Source organism: Zonotrichia leucophrys, chromosome 12 (genome assembly GCF_028769735.1).
Source record: "Zonotrichia leucophrys gambelii isolate GWCS_2022_RI chromosome 12, RI_Zleu_2.0, whole genome shotgun sequence".
In the NCBI taxonomy this organism is placed as follows: Eukaryota; Metazoa; Chordata; class Aves; order Passeriformes; family Passerellidae; genus Zonotrichia; species Zonotrichia leucophrys.
The window spans coordinates 2581223-2597959 of record NC_088182.1 but is presented as its reverse complement, the minus strand read 5'-3'; the positions used below and the strand labels follow the sequence as shown (position 1 = coordinate 2597959).

The 16737-nt window shown below is 44.1% G+C and overlaps 1 protein-coding gene across 8 annotated transcripts in view; it reads left to right on the top strand.

Annotated features, from left to right (window-relative positions):
• CHL1 (cell adhesion molecule L1 like) overlaps positions 1-16737 on the top strand; it is a 135109-nt gene that overhangs the window by 87575 nt on the left and 30797 nt on the right. For 7 of the 8 annotated variants that reach the window (XR_010441821.1, XM_064724106.1, XM_064724112.1 and 4 more), the window contains 6 exons: positions 1311-1481; positions 3280-3327; positions 6165-6285; positions 9199-9383; positions 15082-15213; positions 16300-16437. Coding sequence is in view for 7 of the 8 variants with exons in the window: in XM_064724106.1 (XP_064580176.1) it covers positions 1311-1481; positions 3280-3327; positions 6165-6285; positions 9199-9383; positions 15082-15213; positions 16300-16437 (795 nt within the window). In the remaining variant the exon portion in view is untranslated. The remainder of the gene's footprint in view (positions 1-1310; positions 1482-3279; positions 3328-6164; positions 6286-9198; positions 9384-15081; positions 15214-16299; positions 16438-16737) is intronic. The other variant, XM_064724110.1, reaches the window with a different exon arrangement.

Below are 16737 nucleotides of genomic sequence, written 5' to 3'. Positions count from 1 at the left end.
TCCCTAAATTGATGATTGATTTATGATACTAAGGGAAAAATAATCCACCAGGTTTATATGATTAGCTCCTGGTGGGTTGCTGTCCTATTATTCTGCAGCATTTCTGTTCTGCAGGAATTTCTGGCGTTTGGAAAGCAAAATAACTCTGTTTTTTAGTTATCAATTTTTCCTTATCAGTTATATAGGTATATATTATTATATAAAAATATTTTTAATCACTTTTATACTGAATATTGGTAAATAACCCATTGCCTCTGCTGGATTTTCTGCCTCTTTTAGTTCAGAGTTTCATTCTCTTTATCTGGAAGGCAGCACACGAGGGGAGCATTGGGTGAAACAGCCCTGTGTTTGTCCCTCCTTATCGTTTACTGCTAGAAATGATGGGATGAGACTATTTTCAGGCTAAGAACGATTTATTGCTCAGATAAACATCAGTCTCAGAGGCTGAGAGGTTTTAGAGGAGCAAGAACTCGGCCATAGCTCAGGGAAGTCACAGGTTCTTTGCTACAAGGCAATACAGAATTTCTAACCCAATAGACAGTTGCCACAGGGTTTATTTTGCTTTTCTGACCTATCCCATTTACTTAATTTTGCTGCACTGTGGATACTTTTATCCAATGGGCAATTATCACATGTACACATATGCTTCTATCATAACTTGTAAACTCTTAGTTTATTCCATACAACCACGCCCCTACATTATAAACCCTTCACCATTTTATCAGTACAGTTTCTCATTTACTTAAACCATATTCTCATCTACAGCTATAGAAATACAGGTTTATGATTTTTCTGCTTAATATCTGTGTATTATATTTTTACAATAATCCAAGCATCTCTCAAGCCTGCAGATCAAACCCTTCAGTGTCTGTATTTCCAATTCCCACACTATTACAGCGACCTTAGACGGTCACTGTGGTGAGAGAAGGACGAGAATCTTGTTCCTTGTTCAGAAGGCTTGATTTATTGATATAAGATATATAATACATTATAACTATACTAAAAAGAATAAGAAGAGAAGTTGCAGAGAGCAGCTATGCTAAGAATAGAATAGAAAGAAAGAATAACAAAGTTCTGTGTTCAAGGAATCTCTCTTGTGCTGCTCCTTTGATTGGCCCTTAGTTGGAAACATGCAAAATGAGCTAATCACAGGATCACCTGCCACATCTCACAACAGCCGATAACAATTTGTTTACATTCTTCTTCTGGGGCCCTTTGCTTCCCAGAAGAAGGACAAATCCCAAAGAAAGGATTTCTATGAAGAAATGTCTGCGACACCACACCACCTCACTATTACTTTCCCTTGCCAGATTTGCAGCACATCCCACAGGACGAGAGGGTCTCCATGAGCCTGAAGGGAGATCTCTACTTTGCCAACGTGGAGGAGAGTGACAGCAGGAGTGACTATTGCTGCTTTGCAGCCTTCCCCAGGCTCAGGACCATCGTGCAGAAGATGCCCATGACGCTCAAGGTTTCCCGCTGTGAGTGTGGGGCTGGGCTCTCTGTTTGCTGCTGCTTTCTGAGCTCCCCAGGCAGCACTGCATGCAGATGGGTGGCTCTCTCAACACAGGGCACCTTGCTGAGTTTATTTCCTGCATTATTAACCTCGTTCTTGGGGTTAAATTTCATTGAGAAAAGCTTCTTGCTCCAGTCTGTGCTCTAGGTGGCCATCCCAAGGCATCAGTTTCTCCTGTCCCATCTGGGTCACCTTGGGATGGCTGCCTAGAACAGAGTTTAGACAAAATTAAGAGAGTAAAATGGGTATTTATTGAAGGTCTTTGATAGACCTTCAATAGGCTCCCTTGGGCAATAAGGAGCCTCCCAGAGGCTACACTCAAGATGGACAATGGCCACGAGTTTTTCAGACAATTATAGGTTTGGTCCATTCACATATTAGAGGTTAATTTTCCAATTACAGCTTCAGTAATGAACTCATTTACACCAAGTTTGACCCCCAAATTCATTGCTGTTTACATTTCTCAGGGCCTGAGGCAGCGAGGTATTCTTGTTTCCCAGGCCTGGAGAGGAATTGTTGTGTCTGCCCAAAATGTGAAGACAGTAGCTGACACTCTATATTGATTTCAGTTATACACCAAAGCAGTATAGGATTTGAAACATTTAAAAGCTAAAATCCTAAGGCATCACAGTCAGACCCCAAAAGTGCCCTGTCCTTCCTCCTGCTGCCCCACAGTGAAAGCCAAGGGTGCATTAGGGAAATCTGCTGCTCTTGAGTCCAGCAGCTCCCCCAGGAATGGGGCTTCACTGGGATTTGAGGACTTTGTGGCTGCCTCTCCCCTGGGCAAAGCCTGGTTTGCTCCAGCCTCAGCAGTGAGGTTGCAAGGTTGATGTTTTCCAGGTTTTTAGGGCAGCTTGGAGCATCAGAAACACAAGAGGTGTTTCCAGTTCCTTGATGAAATGATGTGTAGGGAATTTAAGATTTCACTTGTTCATTGTGGATCTTTCAGACTTACACAGCCCAGAAAGCCAAGGAGAATTTTATCTTCATGAATGAAACCCTCATGTTTAATATATGATTTTTGGGAGTTTTCTTGTTGGGATAAAAAATAAAAAGGATTAATAGTGGCTTTGTGTGTTTAATGCTTGCTTAGACTGCATCTTGGGGTAATAATTGTGAGAAAAACATCCAAATTAAATGTTGCTCTCCGTGGCTTTTCAGATGGGTTCAGTCCCCCACACATGCACACAGAGATTAGAGAAAAACAAGATGGGTTTTGGCTGCTGGTAGCCCTGGAAGTGGCCCAAAAAGCCACTTCAGTGTGTCCATCTTGTCATCAAAGCCACAGGACCTGGGCCAGGAAAAGATGAGAGGCACGAACTGAAAGGGTTCTGTAAACTCAGCTTGACATTGCCCACTCCTCCCTGTGCCAAGGGCCTGGTGAGGGGCTGCGTGAAAAATAAATAGGACAAAAATAAGCAATAAGAAACAGGAGAATGAATAATATTTTATAACATTTCTCTTTCTGGATACTTAATGATTTTTATTACTGTACATAGCAAGGATGAAATTCTGATTATATCACCCATAAAGTACGGGTGTATTTTTCAGAATAACACAAATCTTTAAAGCATTTTCATTGTATTTTCAAAACTCAGTTGCTCATCTGTTGCTTTCTTTTATATTTTTCATTCTTTCTTTCTTTTGGGGCAGAAATTGGGGGATGGGGAGGGGACATGGTTTTGTTTTGGTTGATTTATGATTTCTTTTGATTCTGTCTCAACCCTGCATGTTTGTTTGGTTGTCATTTTTATTTATTTCAGTAAAGCATGCTAATGACTCAGGCTCACCTAACGCTGCTGTTACTAAGGGTGAGTTGAATCCATCTGTTTTTAGCCTTTGAACTGAGACTCCACCAGCTGAGGTGAAATGGGAGCTGCTCAAAACACACATCACAAAAGCCTCTTGATTGTGATGGGCTGGATTTAAGCAGTCCAGGGAGCACAATTGGCTCGTCTTGTAGTTTCTGAGAGCAATCTGCAGGGCTTCTAATGAAAAAGGCAGTTTCTTTACTTGAGAAAGGAGCTTTGTGAGGGGGTGGAAGTGAGGACATTGATGTTCAGGGTTTCTCATGTTATCAATTCAGAGCAGGAGCCAGAGCTGGATGCTCCAAATCTTTTTCTGGCTGTTAAAAGAGCTGTGGGATGAGACAGCCAAGGTTTGACACCATGAATTCACATCCCAGGGGTCACCCTGAGGCTGCATTGCTCCAGGATGAGCTCAGGGTGTGGATTTATGGAGTCTGGGTGCCCTGTGGTGGCTGTCCCCATCACCTCGATGTAGATAGGAGCTGGCTCTGGCTCTGTGGTGCCCTGTGTGCCACCAGCACAGGTGACACTGCAGCAAAGCCCTTCTCATCCTGTGCATTCCCACTCCCTCTGCTCTGCCTGCCCCTCTCTGTGGAGCAGATCCTGGACATACCCTGCAGGCAGCAGGTGCCCATTCCTGCCATTCTCCACTGGCTTCCTTTTGTTTCAAATACATGAAATTTAGACTCTGTAGCTCTTCACTCTCCACTTCTTTGGTTAAATACCTTTTAAGAGTATTTTTTTCTTTTTAATGCCCAATTTCAACCTCCTATAGATTTTTTGCCAGACAAGCAGTGAGGTTTCTGAAAAGGAGGTTATCCTGGAGTGTTTTGGGATGGAGCAATTCTCCTCCTGCTTCCTTTTGTTTCAAATACATGAAATTTAGACTCTGTAGCTCTCGACTCTTCACTTCTTTGGTACAATATCTTTTAAGAGTCCTTTTTTTTTGTTTATGCCCAATTTTAACCTCCTCTAGGGGATTTTTTTTTGGCCAAGCACTGAGGTTTCTGAGAAGGAGGTTATCTTGGAGTGTTGGATGGAGATTCTCCTCCTGCTTCCTTTGTTCAAGACATGAAATTTAGACTCTGTAGTCTTCACTCTCCACTTCTATTGGTTAAATACTTTTAAGAGTATTTTTTCTTTTAATGCCCAATTTCCAACCTCCTATAGATTTTTTGCCGGACAAGCAGTGAGGTTTCTGAAAAGGAGGTTATCTTGGAGTGTTTTGGGATGGATAACTCAGAGCAATTCTCCTCCTCCTTCCTTTTGTTTCAAATACATGAAATTTAGACTCTGTAGCTCTTCACTCTCCACTTCTTTGGTTAAATACCTTTTAAGAGTATTTTTTTTAATGCCCAATTATAACCTCCTCTGGGAGATTTTTTTTTTTTTTGTCAGACAAGCAGTGAGGTTTCTGAAAAGGAGGTTATCCTGGAGTGTTTTGGGATGGAGCAATTCTCCTCCTGCTTCCTTTTGTTTCAAATACATGAAATTTAGACTCTGTAGCTCTTCACTCTCCACTTCTTTGGTTAAATACCTTTTAAGAGTATTTTTTTCTTTTTAATGCCCAATTTCAACCTCCCATAGATTTTTTGCCAGACAAGCAGTGAGGTTTCTAAAGAGGAGGCTATCCTGCAGTGTTTTGGGATGGATAACTCAGAGCAATTCTCCTCCTGCTTCCTTTTGTTTCAAATACATGAAATTTAGACTCTGTAGCTCTTGACTCTTCACTTCTTTGGTATAATATCTTTTAAGAGTCCTTTTTTTTTTTTTGTTTATGCCCAATTTTAACCTCCTCTAGGAGATTTTTTTTTTGCCAAGCACTGAGGTTTCTGAAAAGGAGGTTATCCTGGAGTGTTTTGGGATGGATAAGTCAGAGCTCTCCTCACTGCCCTGACTTTGCCCGTGGAGCTGAGCCCTGGGGCAGCACAGGCAGCCTTTGTGCACTGTGGCTGCCCACCAGGAGCAGTTTTTCCCTCCAAGGGATGGCTGAACTCGTGCTGGGAAGGAGCCTGGCTGCCTTTGGCAGCAGGAGGTGGAGGGCAGATGGGAAATGTGTGAGAGTGTCCAGAGGCACCAACGTGTCCTGCTGCACTCAGGGCTCTTGTGACACAGATCTGCACAGATACAAAGCAAGGGGAAATTAAAATTAAAAATGAGAAAATGGTTCAGGGAGATCTATGTGGTCTTTTACCAAACCATCCATAACTGGCTATTTTTTAAAGAACTAGCACCATTTGGGGACTGATTCATTAGTGTGCTAATTGTTATGATAGTGATAACTGGGCAGCCACTGAACCCTGCATTTTTCATCCTAAAACCCTTGTTTGGCAGGCTGGAACAAATGGGCTGTTGGAATCAAGTGCAGCTCAATCTTGTTTTATTATTTTTACAGTCTCCCTTACAAATTATATCTCCATTACTGTAGATTTAATAATTGGAGCAGGAGGGACAGTTCTGTGGGATGCTCAGGTCAGGAAAGGTGAGGTTTCACCTGAGGTTTAAAAGGTGATGGAGCCAGTGCAGAAGAAAGGTGCTAAGAAAGGAGATGTGAACCTAAAGATCAGGAATTGAGAGGATCAGAAGGGTGATAGGAAGAGCCAGTGCTTGGAAAACTGGATATAAAACTGTAGGAAAAGGGTTTTCCCATCCCTGCTGCCTGTTGATATCACTGCACCTCCCTTCTGACTGTTATCAGGGCTCTGGATTAGTCTCAGAGTAGATAAATAAAAAACCCCCACACAAATGGCTGTCAGAAACCTGCCAGCAGTGATATTTGTGGCATTATTGAAGAATATCTGAGATTTCCCACCTAACTTCTGTTTTATTTTATCTTTCAGCAAATTTTATCAAGGAAAGGAAGCCCAAGCTGCTGATCCCTCCTGAATCTGCTGGCAGTAGCTCATCAGTCACTGTCATCAAGGGAGGTGTCCTGCTCCTTGAGTGCATTGCTGAAGGGCTGTGAGTATGAAAATGCTGCACAAACTTAATCACCTTTGGAGGGAGAAATGAGCAAAGAAAAAGGGATATTACAAATTATGCAACAGTTGTAAATGCAACTGCAGTGCAGAGCTTTCTGTACCTGTAAAGCAGCACAGAGTGCAGGCAACAGTAGTGTGTTGGCTATTCCTGTAGTTGTAAACAAGTCATTAAAACCATGGTGTGGTAAGTATGGATTTATTTTTAATTTTTCTATCTTAAAAACTGAATTTTTTTCACTAGTGCTGCTTTTGAGATGTCAAGAAACTAAATGATGTCAGCATCAGCTTCAGTGCTTTTGTTCACAACCTGTAATTTTTTTTTTTTTCTGGTTTTGCCAATTCAGTTTTGCTTCAATGCTCAAAATTTAAGATTTTCCAGGTGTAAGATCTCAGTTTTCTAAGAACAAAGTTCTTGAATGAATACAGTGAACAAGTATCAGATGTATTAGTGTGATCCTGACCAATCCAGCAGCAAAGGGCAGATCTCAAACCTTGGGCACTGCCAGGGATCCAGGGGCGGCCCCAGCTTCTCTGGGCACCCTGTGCCAGGGCCTGCCCACCCTCACAGGGAGGATTTTTTTCCTAAAAACCCCTCTAAATCCCCTCTAAACCTTGTCTCAATTTGAAGCCATTCCCCCTTGTCCTGTCCAAGCTTTTTAAAATAATCTCTCTCCACCTTGCTGAGTCCCTTCAGCAAGGGAATATAGGGAAGGGTTAAACTAGCTGCTTTATGATGGGATATCACAAAGGACAATTTTTGTGGGAAATGAATTTGTAGAGAAGTCTTAAAGCTTGACGAAAAGTTCATATAATATGTATTTGTATACAAAGTTTGAGATAAGAAATACTGATTTAAAAATATTATAGAATAAGACAGATATTGCTGAGAGAGAAATGGAGCTAGAAGTAAATTTTAAAGGGTTATTTTGTAAATAAGATGAAGTATTTTAGAGAAATAGAACTATGAAAGATGCATTGTAGTAGGACCTACAAAGGGTAATTTTAGATGATTGGCTTTAAAACATTTATAACATAATGTGCTAAAAACTAATAAACTAAGAAAAGCTTATCATGTATCACTTAATCCAGCAAATTCCTTGTAAATAACACAGGCCAAAATGAGGGTAAATAAGGAATGGGATTTGGAAATAAATATTGAGTTCCCCCCTGACAAGGAGCTGTGATTCCCTTCTCAGGGCTGCTGCTGCAGCTCCAGCTCACTCAGCCACGATCCCTGCTTTGCTCTTCCCATGTCCCAGTTTGTGCCCTGTGCCTGTCACTGCAGAATTCGAGCTGCCAGCCCAAAAGCAGAGAATCTGTGCACCCCCTGAATCCCCAGTGAGAGCAGAGTCCCTCTGGTTTGGCTGGGACAGGGCTTTGTGTGGAGCAGAGCTTTAAATCACCATCCCCTGGTGCTGGACGTGGAGCTGCCGGCGCTGCTTCACACCCAGATAATTCCCATTAAAGGCTCTGCGATTCTCTTCCCTCCATAAAATTCCAAAGTCAGGATATTTATCTGCCTGCACATGTTTGGGGCATTTTGTTTTTTCCATATGGGCTTGAAAGGGCATTGCTGGTGGAAGCTGGCAAGGAGTTGAGTTGGCATTCCTGAAAGGAGGTGAATGACTCGTCTCTGTTGGATTCACTCCAGGTATCTGCAGTGAGTTTTGCTTCCCTGTTGCAACATTTCCTTGTCTAATTCACACCCCACCAACCCCCAAAGCCACAGCTCTGATTTTAGAGGGTTTTCAAGGGGTTTTAATAGGGAAATCACCTTGGGAATAATCAAATATGAATTTTGATGTGCAAGCATGAATATCTGATACAAGAAGAGAAAGCCAAAAAAGTCTTTCTGTTCCTTTGGAAAAAGGTAAAAAGAAAGAAATATTTTTGTTTCACTCTAAATTTTCCAGGAAACTCTTTAGAAAATTAATTTTTTAACAAAAAGGTGGGTTTTTTTAAGCAGTCACTTTTGAAAGAACACAAAGTACTTCTTTGTCTTATCACCAAGCACACCTTTTCATTGAAATCCTTCAAAAATGCCAACTCTTAGAATAAAACGTTATTTTTCTTTGCTGAAATTCCCATTTTCAGCAGAAAAACACTCAGCTTTGCCTACATCTCTGCCAGTCCACCCTGCCAAATGTCCACAGACCATGGGAAGTGGATTTCAAGGAACTCAGCTCAGGGGCACCCAACTGCAAAATAGGGAATTAGGGACATTTCCAACCTGTCACTTTTTAAAGATTTATACCCTGAGCAGTGGCAGCGTCAGGAGGGCATGGCCTGGGAGCTGGCTTTGGGACAAGAGTGGGATGAGGGCTCTGGGAGGGAATAATGGGGTATTTGCAGGGCTGGTGGAACAGCAGAATTTCTGGGTACCTGGGCATGGAGCCACGGGCACAGATGGGCACAGGAGGAGCAGCTCTGGTGCTGTGGCCACCTGTCCTGTGAGTGTTGGGGTCACCAACCACGTCTGTCCCCAGTTCTGTGACACTTCTGGCTCTTTCTAGGGATGGGAAGAGCATTTCAGCCACCTCCTAAGAGGCATTTCAATGGATCTGGCCCTCCTGGCTGTCCTCAGGTGCCCTTTTGGGGCAGGAGGGGATGAGCTCTGTCCCCTTTCCCACTGTCCATGCCAAGGCACATCCAAGGAATGCAGCTTTGCCCTGCTGAAAATCCCACTCACAGGGGTTGTGCAGAACAAGGAGCAGCAGAGCAGCTGTATAGTGTAACCCTTAGGTAGCCCCAGAGTTTTCAAAGCTTTAAAAGCTCAAAATCCCCTAAAAGCACCTCCCAAACCCTGGGTGTGAACAGCAGCTCTGCCACGTGAAGCATCACAACAGCTTCTTGTGTTCAGCTCAAAATCTTCTTTTTCTTCCTTTGTTCTCAGGCCAACTCCTCATCTCAGCTGGGTCAAGGTGACAGGAAACATGCCCAAGGATGAGCCGGAGACAGAGAATTTTGGCAAGACCCTGAAGATTGACCAAGTGACAGCAGCTGATGAGGGGAAGTACGAGTGCACGGCCAGCAACCCCATGGGCAGCGCCAAGCACGAGTTCCACGTGCATGTGGAAGGTGCTCAGTACTCTTCACTAAAATTATTGGTTTGGGACTAAAAGGTGGGAAAAGGGAGGTGAAGGAGGATCTTTGTTAATATGACTCAAGCAACTGCACCAATTGATGCCAGCCCTTTGGATTTGGGAAGGTTTGCACAAAGTAGCGCCTCTAAAACAAAATGTAAATAATGCCACTTGGTTTTTTTCCCCTGAACCATGAAGGCCTCAAAAAGCAGGGAACAATATAAAAATGTGAGCAGGTTCAATAATCTGAAGATGGGAGTGAGTCAAGCAGAGAGGTTGATGCAATGTCTTGTACTAAGCTGAAGGTCAGAAGATCTAATTATTCTTTCTACTCTTAAAAACTGTGAAAATTATTATGCTGGGCTGGATCAGAGGGACATTTAGCTCAAGTCCCTTTCTTTGGTTTCCACCAAAAGTGGGCTCTTAGGGAGGTCTGTGAAAATTCAGTGAGCAGACAAGGTACCACCCCTTGCATCCTTCACCTGTTCCCTTGCTGTGATTTTTGTACAGGCACAACCTCAGTGGAGAGTGTTTTCTGGAATCCCTGAAAAGTATCACAAAACCTGTGAAGCAATGTAAAAAAAATTGCTTTCTACTATTTTTAGCAGTTAAAAAATGGAAATATGGTCCTTTTTGTCACCTCAGTGAGTACCCAAGGCTTCTTTTTCCCTTCTCCTCCTCCCCAAGCCCTGAGGTGAGCATCAGGTGGAGATCCCCATTCCCAGGAGCCAGCAGAGCTCTCAGGAGTTGTTGCAGAATCAAGAACTCTCCCTTCCATTTTTTCTGCCCACAAATAGCTACAAACTGAGAGCCCTGAGGCCCAGCTGAAAAACTTGCTGAGAACATTTGCCTGATGAAGAACGCTCCAACCTCTGCTCAGCACTTAAAAAATAGAACAAATGCCTGGCAGTTTTACCCTGTTAACCTTGCAAGGGCTTCGTTTTCATCAGGGCTCCCCATCCCTCTGTGGTCACCGGATTTCTGGTGGGAGAGGAGCACTTTGAGCTCCCTGCTCTGTATTTTCTCCCAATGGCTGTTGAATCCTCTCCATTCCCCCAACCCAACCTTGTCCCTTGCACTCCTCCTGCCCTTGCTGGGATTGTGGCAGAGGAGGATCCCAGGGCATGGCAAGTTCTCAGCTGGGGTGCAGGGGAAGTGCTGACTCCTAGAAATCCTTCCAGATGGTTTGGAGCATCTCTGCTGTAGCAGAATATTTTAACAATCTGGCGATGATTTTCTCGGCTGCAAAAAAAATTATCGATTTCCTTCAAAGAAATTGCAGGAGCTGCAAAAACTAAAATACCGGAGAAATAACATTAATTTTGCAGTTTAGAGTGTTGACCTTCTTCTCCCACAGTTTCCAGAGGAAGGAAAACTTCCTGGCAAATTGTTATTTTTGCGTATTAACAAATAAGAACTTAGAACAAGGGAAAAGAAGGAAATAATCCCACTCCAGCCATTGCAATGTAAAAAATCCTTTTCCAATTGGTATTAAATCCATTTGTGTAATTAAAGGTGGCTCCTGTCAGCAGCAGGGATTTTTCCTATTAGGAGTCACCTCACATCCAAGGTATGAAGGTAAACCAGAGCCCAAGCCCTGCTGTGTTCTGCAATTGCTGAGCAGCAAACGTGGCTGTCGTCGATCAGAGATGGGCACGTTCATCACTCCTGCACAGCTCCTGTGAGCACACCAAGGGCACGTCCTGAGCATTCATTTCAGGAGGCTTCAGGGAGCTGGTGCTGCTCTTGGGCTCCTCACACCTGACAGCCTCCTCTCACAGGATGCATGCAGGGAGAAGAAAATTAAATATGGAAGGAAAATTAATGTGTTATTAACCTGCAGCCATCCTCAGCGGAGTGCTGGGGTGTAAATCAGGATTTTTCTGTCACTGTGCCATGTTTTCTGCTCTGCTTTCTGGTATTTGAGGACCTCAAACCAACCCACCCTTCTAAATACCAGTTTTAATGATATTTGCATGCAGCCCATTTCCTAATCCTACTGAGTCTGAGGGCAAAGATTCAGGCAATCATTACCAAGCATATGAAAATATTCAGCAAGCAAATTGTTTGACTGTTTGAGCATTTTAATCTCTCTTTGCAAGGGAGGATGTAGCCTGGAATACCTGAGCAGACACAAAATCCCCACTGTTGTTATTAAAATGAGAATTATTTTTAAAAAAACAGCAAAGCAAGCCCACAAATTGTTTTGACTTCAGGTGTTTATTTGGTTGTGGTTTGTAGTTCACCAAACCCAATAGAAAATGAACATATAACCTGCAAACCTTGCAGGATCATAATGATCTAAAGTTACTTTGATCTCGACTGAGGCTTCTAGGTGGGGTTTAATAGAAATAATTGTTACAATATAATGATTAATTATAGTAATAATGTAATAGCTAAGGGCCTTTGCAGTTATGTCTCGTAATACTTTTATTACTCAGCCAGAGCAAAAGAAAAGAGATTAAATTAATGGGAAGCAGAACTGGGTGTTTTAATCAGGCTCAAGCTTTGTGTTTCACTGGAAAATTGCTCCAACAGGGATGCAGAGCCCAAGGTGGCAGCAGCAGCTGCTGCTGGCCCTGGGCTGGGGTGGATTCCCAGCCTTTGGGAGGAGGATTTGAAGTGATAAATTGGAGTAAGTGGTGTGGGATAGAAAGGATGGGTTCGGTAAGCACAGAGCAATTCTCACCAGGCAGCCCTGATTGGCCTCACCAGCACAGGCTGGGAAATGCCTGCTTGGGGGAATTGGGAAAATCCTCTGGATGGCAGGAGGAACATCTCTGGGATGTGTTAGTCTGGCAGAAAAGGCAAAAATCATCCTGGAAAATAGAAGGAAAAGTGTTGTTGTAAGAGACTGCTGGGAGCTGAGATGGTCTCACCTGAAGTAAGCATGTTTACAATTCACCTTCTTCAGGAAAGGTCAGGGGGAGGCAGCAGGGGCAGTCACAGTGCGCAAAATCATTTGGGAAAAAAATATAGATATCTTTAATTTAGGAGAAATTAGACCTGGGGAATGTACAAGAGCCTTGAGAGGAATGGAAGATTCTCCACAAAATTCCCTGGGGGTGATGGAAAACAGGGGAGAGTTAAACTGCAGCAAGGCAGAAGCTGGTTAGATGTCCCAAATTTGTTCTAATCGTGGGAGAAGCTGAGGGGAATGTTTGGATGCTTTGTGGGTATTTTGGATTCTGTTGGAGATGCCCATTTTAGATCCTTTTCCTTTCTGGATCTGTCAGTATTTCCCATAAAGACATAAATCAATCAGGAGGAGCAAATTGATAACTCTTACCAGGAAGAATAAATGAAGCAGTGAAATATTTGCCATTCTAGATGCACTATTTGATTATCCAACCCCTGGATTTTGTAGTTGCTAAAAATATGTGTATATTTTATATACTTTAAGTGATATAGCACATCTGCCACGTGGAAAAGAGGTTCTTCAGCCTTTCTGTGAAATTGCATTTCACACCTGGCAAAATCTCATTGCCTCTGACTTCACAGCCTCTTCAGTTGCTTGGAGCACCCACAGCAATTCCAGAATTGAGAGAGGAGAGCAGTGACATCAAATATCAGCTCACAGCTCCAGGGTGTGGGCACAGATAGAGATAGGAAGGGATCCTTCAGGTGGTTTTTAATCTGCCTGTGCCTGTTGTCTCCAAACTAAGGAAATATCCTGTCTAAATTTGTGGCAGATTTAGAGGAAAAATTCCAAACCAGTAATTTAATCAGGACTGCTGCAAACCTTTTCACCTCCATGCCTTTGGCTCATCTTTTCCTGGTGAAATTATGGTGTATATGAGAGAGAAGAAAAAAGAGCTGCAAAACCAAACTATTCTGGTGTTTGCAGAGTTTTTCCCTGGAGCCAAATACCAGGAAGATGAACAGATGTGGTCATGTCACTGTGGGATGGGAAGAAGCACTGAGTGAGGATGTTGGTAGAAAAATCCCTGCTGTGTGAAGGAAGTGGGATGATTTTATCATTTTAAATAAGCTTTAGTGGTTTGAATTTGACTTTAGTCTTTATATATTAATTAAACCATTCCTGGGTGCTCTCCTGTGGGAATACTGCTCTGGGTGTGGAAATGCACCCCACTTTAGGGGTGTTTTTTTTGTAAAATATCTGTGTGAATGTGAGCAGTGATGTTTTGCTTTAGCATATCTCACTGATAACATCTGTTGCTGTATTCCCAGGCAACAGCTCTGTTAATCTTCAAAGCATTTCATGAGCATTAACTAATGAATCCTCAGGTTTTCCCTACATTACCTCACCTTTTTAGTAGGGAAAGATGCCCAGTGATCTTCCCAGCACTTGCAGAAGAGGCAGTGTCAGGTCTGGTGTTAAAATCTCGAAGTGTGGTGCTTTTCAAGGGGAAATGATGAATTCAAGGCTGTGTTTTGGGTTGAGGGCTCAGGGACTTGTGTTCAGTCAGAACTAAGCATTTATGAGATAAATTCCCCTTTCTGCCCTTCATTTCCCTTCCCTCACTGTGGATGTCTGTTCCACACGAGGTTTGGGTACCTGATGCTCAGGGGCTGCTCTGCAGAGCTGAGTTTTCCCAGAGCTTCCCTGGAACATGGGGAATGCAGCAGCACATGGCTGCTCCTCTACCACCACCGTGTGGGCACCCAAACCACTCATCTCCATCCATGAGAAAACATTTCACCACTCCTAAATGTGGTATGGATCAGCCTCTGGTCTGAGTACAGCACGGAAAAACAGGAAATCAAGGTGATGGTGCATTTCCTCAGCCCAGGGAGAGGGGCAGGTGGATCAAAGGTGGGTCAGTGCTGTCCTGGAGCTCTGTCAGCTCCCAGGGAAGGTGAGGGGAGCCACTTGCTCATGCCTATGGAGGGGAATTTGAGCTGGACGGATGTTCCCACCTTGTTTGTCTTGCTGCAATAGCCTCACCTTAATTCATAGATCACACTCACATCTGAGGGTCCTTGCGGAAATGCCGACCCTTTCCCTCCCTCCCAGCCTCTCCTTCCCTGTGCATTCATTTCCCACTTGGATGGGCACTGCCCGTTCCTCCACCCTGCCTGGCACCCACCCAGCCTGCAGGACAGCCCTGGCGGGTGCTGATACCAATTTCCCCTTTCCTTTACCCGGGAAACACAAGGAATGCAGCTCAGCCATTGATGGATGGGCTGTGAGCAGCGGCTGGGAAGTGTTGGTGGCGTTTGCCATCTCCTGGAGAATCCCAGCAACAGCAGAGGGGCTGAGACTGTGGTGCCTCAGGATTTCAGCTTTTCTATTTTCCATCTCTCTGTAACCCTGCAGTTCTTTAGTGTGTAACTCCAAACCCCACACACAGTGTGAGCTGCTGCTTTCCCATTTGGGGCAGACACAACAATTCCTCTCCAGGCCTGGCAATCAAGGACACCTCACTGCCTCAGGGCCCAGAGATGGGAACAAAAGTGAGTTGGGGGAGCAAACTTGGGGTCAATGACTTCATTACCTGGAGCTGGAATTGGCAGATTCACCCCCAATATGCAAATGGACCAAACTCATAAAAGTGTGCAAACCCTGACCCATCATCCATTTTTGGGTGCAACCCCTGGGGCTGCCCTAAATGTACCTGAGGGCCCTTCAATAAATATCACGGCTTTTTATTCCCTTAATTTAGATTAGCCTCTGTTCTTAGGCAGCCCCAAAAAGCATCAACTGATCCCTGCTCTGTCTCTTTCCCCAGAGCCTCCCCAGTGGCTGAAGAAGCCCGAGGGTGGGGTCTACAGCGTGGGGACAAACCTGGTGCTGCTGTGCGAGGCCATCGGGAACCCCGAGCCCAGCATCCAGTGGAAGCTCAACGGGAGGCCCATCGATGGTAGGTGCAGGGGCCAGGCTGCTCCTCCAGGCCCTGCTGGGGAATTTTCGGGGTTCCTCATGGCAGGAAGGGATGCTGAATCTGACTCCATGTTCTTAGAAAGCTAATTTAGTATTTTATTTTACTATATTATTAATATTATATTATTGATATTATATATATTACGTTACATTATGTTACGTTACATTACGTTATATTATATTATATAATATAATATCATATCATATCATATTATATCATATTATATCCTATACTAAAACTATACTAAAGAATAGAGAAAGCATACAGCCAGAGGGCCACAAAGAATGATAATTAAAAGCTTGTGATTCTCTCCTCATAATCCTGACACAGCCTGGCTGTGATTGGTCATTAAGTCAAAACAATTCACATGAAACTGATGAAACAACGACCAGTTGGTAAACAATGTCCAAACCACATTCCAAAGCAGCAAAACACTGGAGAAGTGAAACAGATAATTATTATTTTAATTTTTCTCTGGGGCTTCTCAGCTTCCCAGGAGAAGAAATCCTGGCAAAGGGATTTTTAAGAAAATATGGTGGTGACAATGTGTCTCTGTATCACCCAGTTTGAGGGGACCACAAGTCCTAACACACAAAATGATGTCTGGTTTGGCACTTCTTTAGATATGAATTGTTTATTTACTTAAATAAACTAATGTTTAAATAGGATTCTTGAAGAGGGTGATGGTGAACATTGCACGTGTGGAGCTGTGGTACCTCTGAGGTGCTGCCCAGTAACTCTCCCATCTTTTGGGGATCTGGGACCCCTCAAGGGCTCCTTTGTGCTTCTGAGTAAGCCCAGGTGGCTGGGGAGCACTGGTGTAGCAATATTATAATTTCAAAAATCTCTGTGGTGAAATTACTGGAATTTGGTGCCCTGGAGCGCTTCCCTCAGGCCATGGGACTGCTGGCAAAGGCAGAGCCCTGGAACTCACCAGCTCTTGGGTATGGTCTTGGTTGGAACCTCAAGATGTTCTTTCCTTTGCCTTCCAAGCCGTGAGGAGAGCCTGGGAGCTTTCCAGTCATGGTGCTGCTCCAGCTGCTGACGCAATCTGGTGTTTTCCAGGCAGGACCTTCCGAGGGAGAATCTCCACCAGGGAGATCAGCCTGACCAACCTGCAGCTGCAGGACAGCGCCGTGTTCCAGTGCGAGGCCACCAACAAGCACGGCACCATCCTGGCCAGCGCCAACGTCAACGTGCTCAGTGAGTGCCCCGGGCTGTCCCCTCCCAGAGGGCACATCCACAGCCCCAGCCTGGGGCTCCTCACCACCTCATGGGTCCTTTGGGTTTCATGGTTTCTTTGGCTGGTCATGGGCATCTCATGGGTCCTTTGGGCTCCTCATGCGTCCTTTGGGTTTCTCACGGTTCCTTTGGGCTCCGTGGTTTCTTTGGCTGATCATGGGCATCTCATGGGTCCTTTGGGTTCCTCATGGTTCCTTTGGGTTCCTCATGGTTCTCTTGGGTTCCATGGTTTCTTTGGCTGGTCATGGGCATCTCATGGTT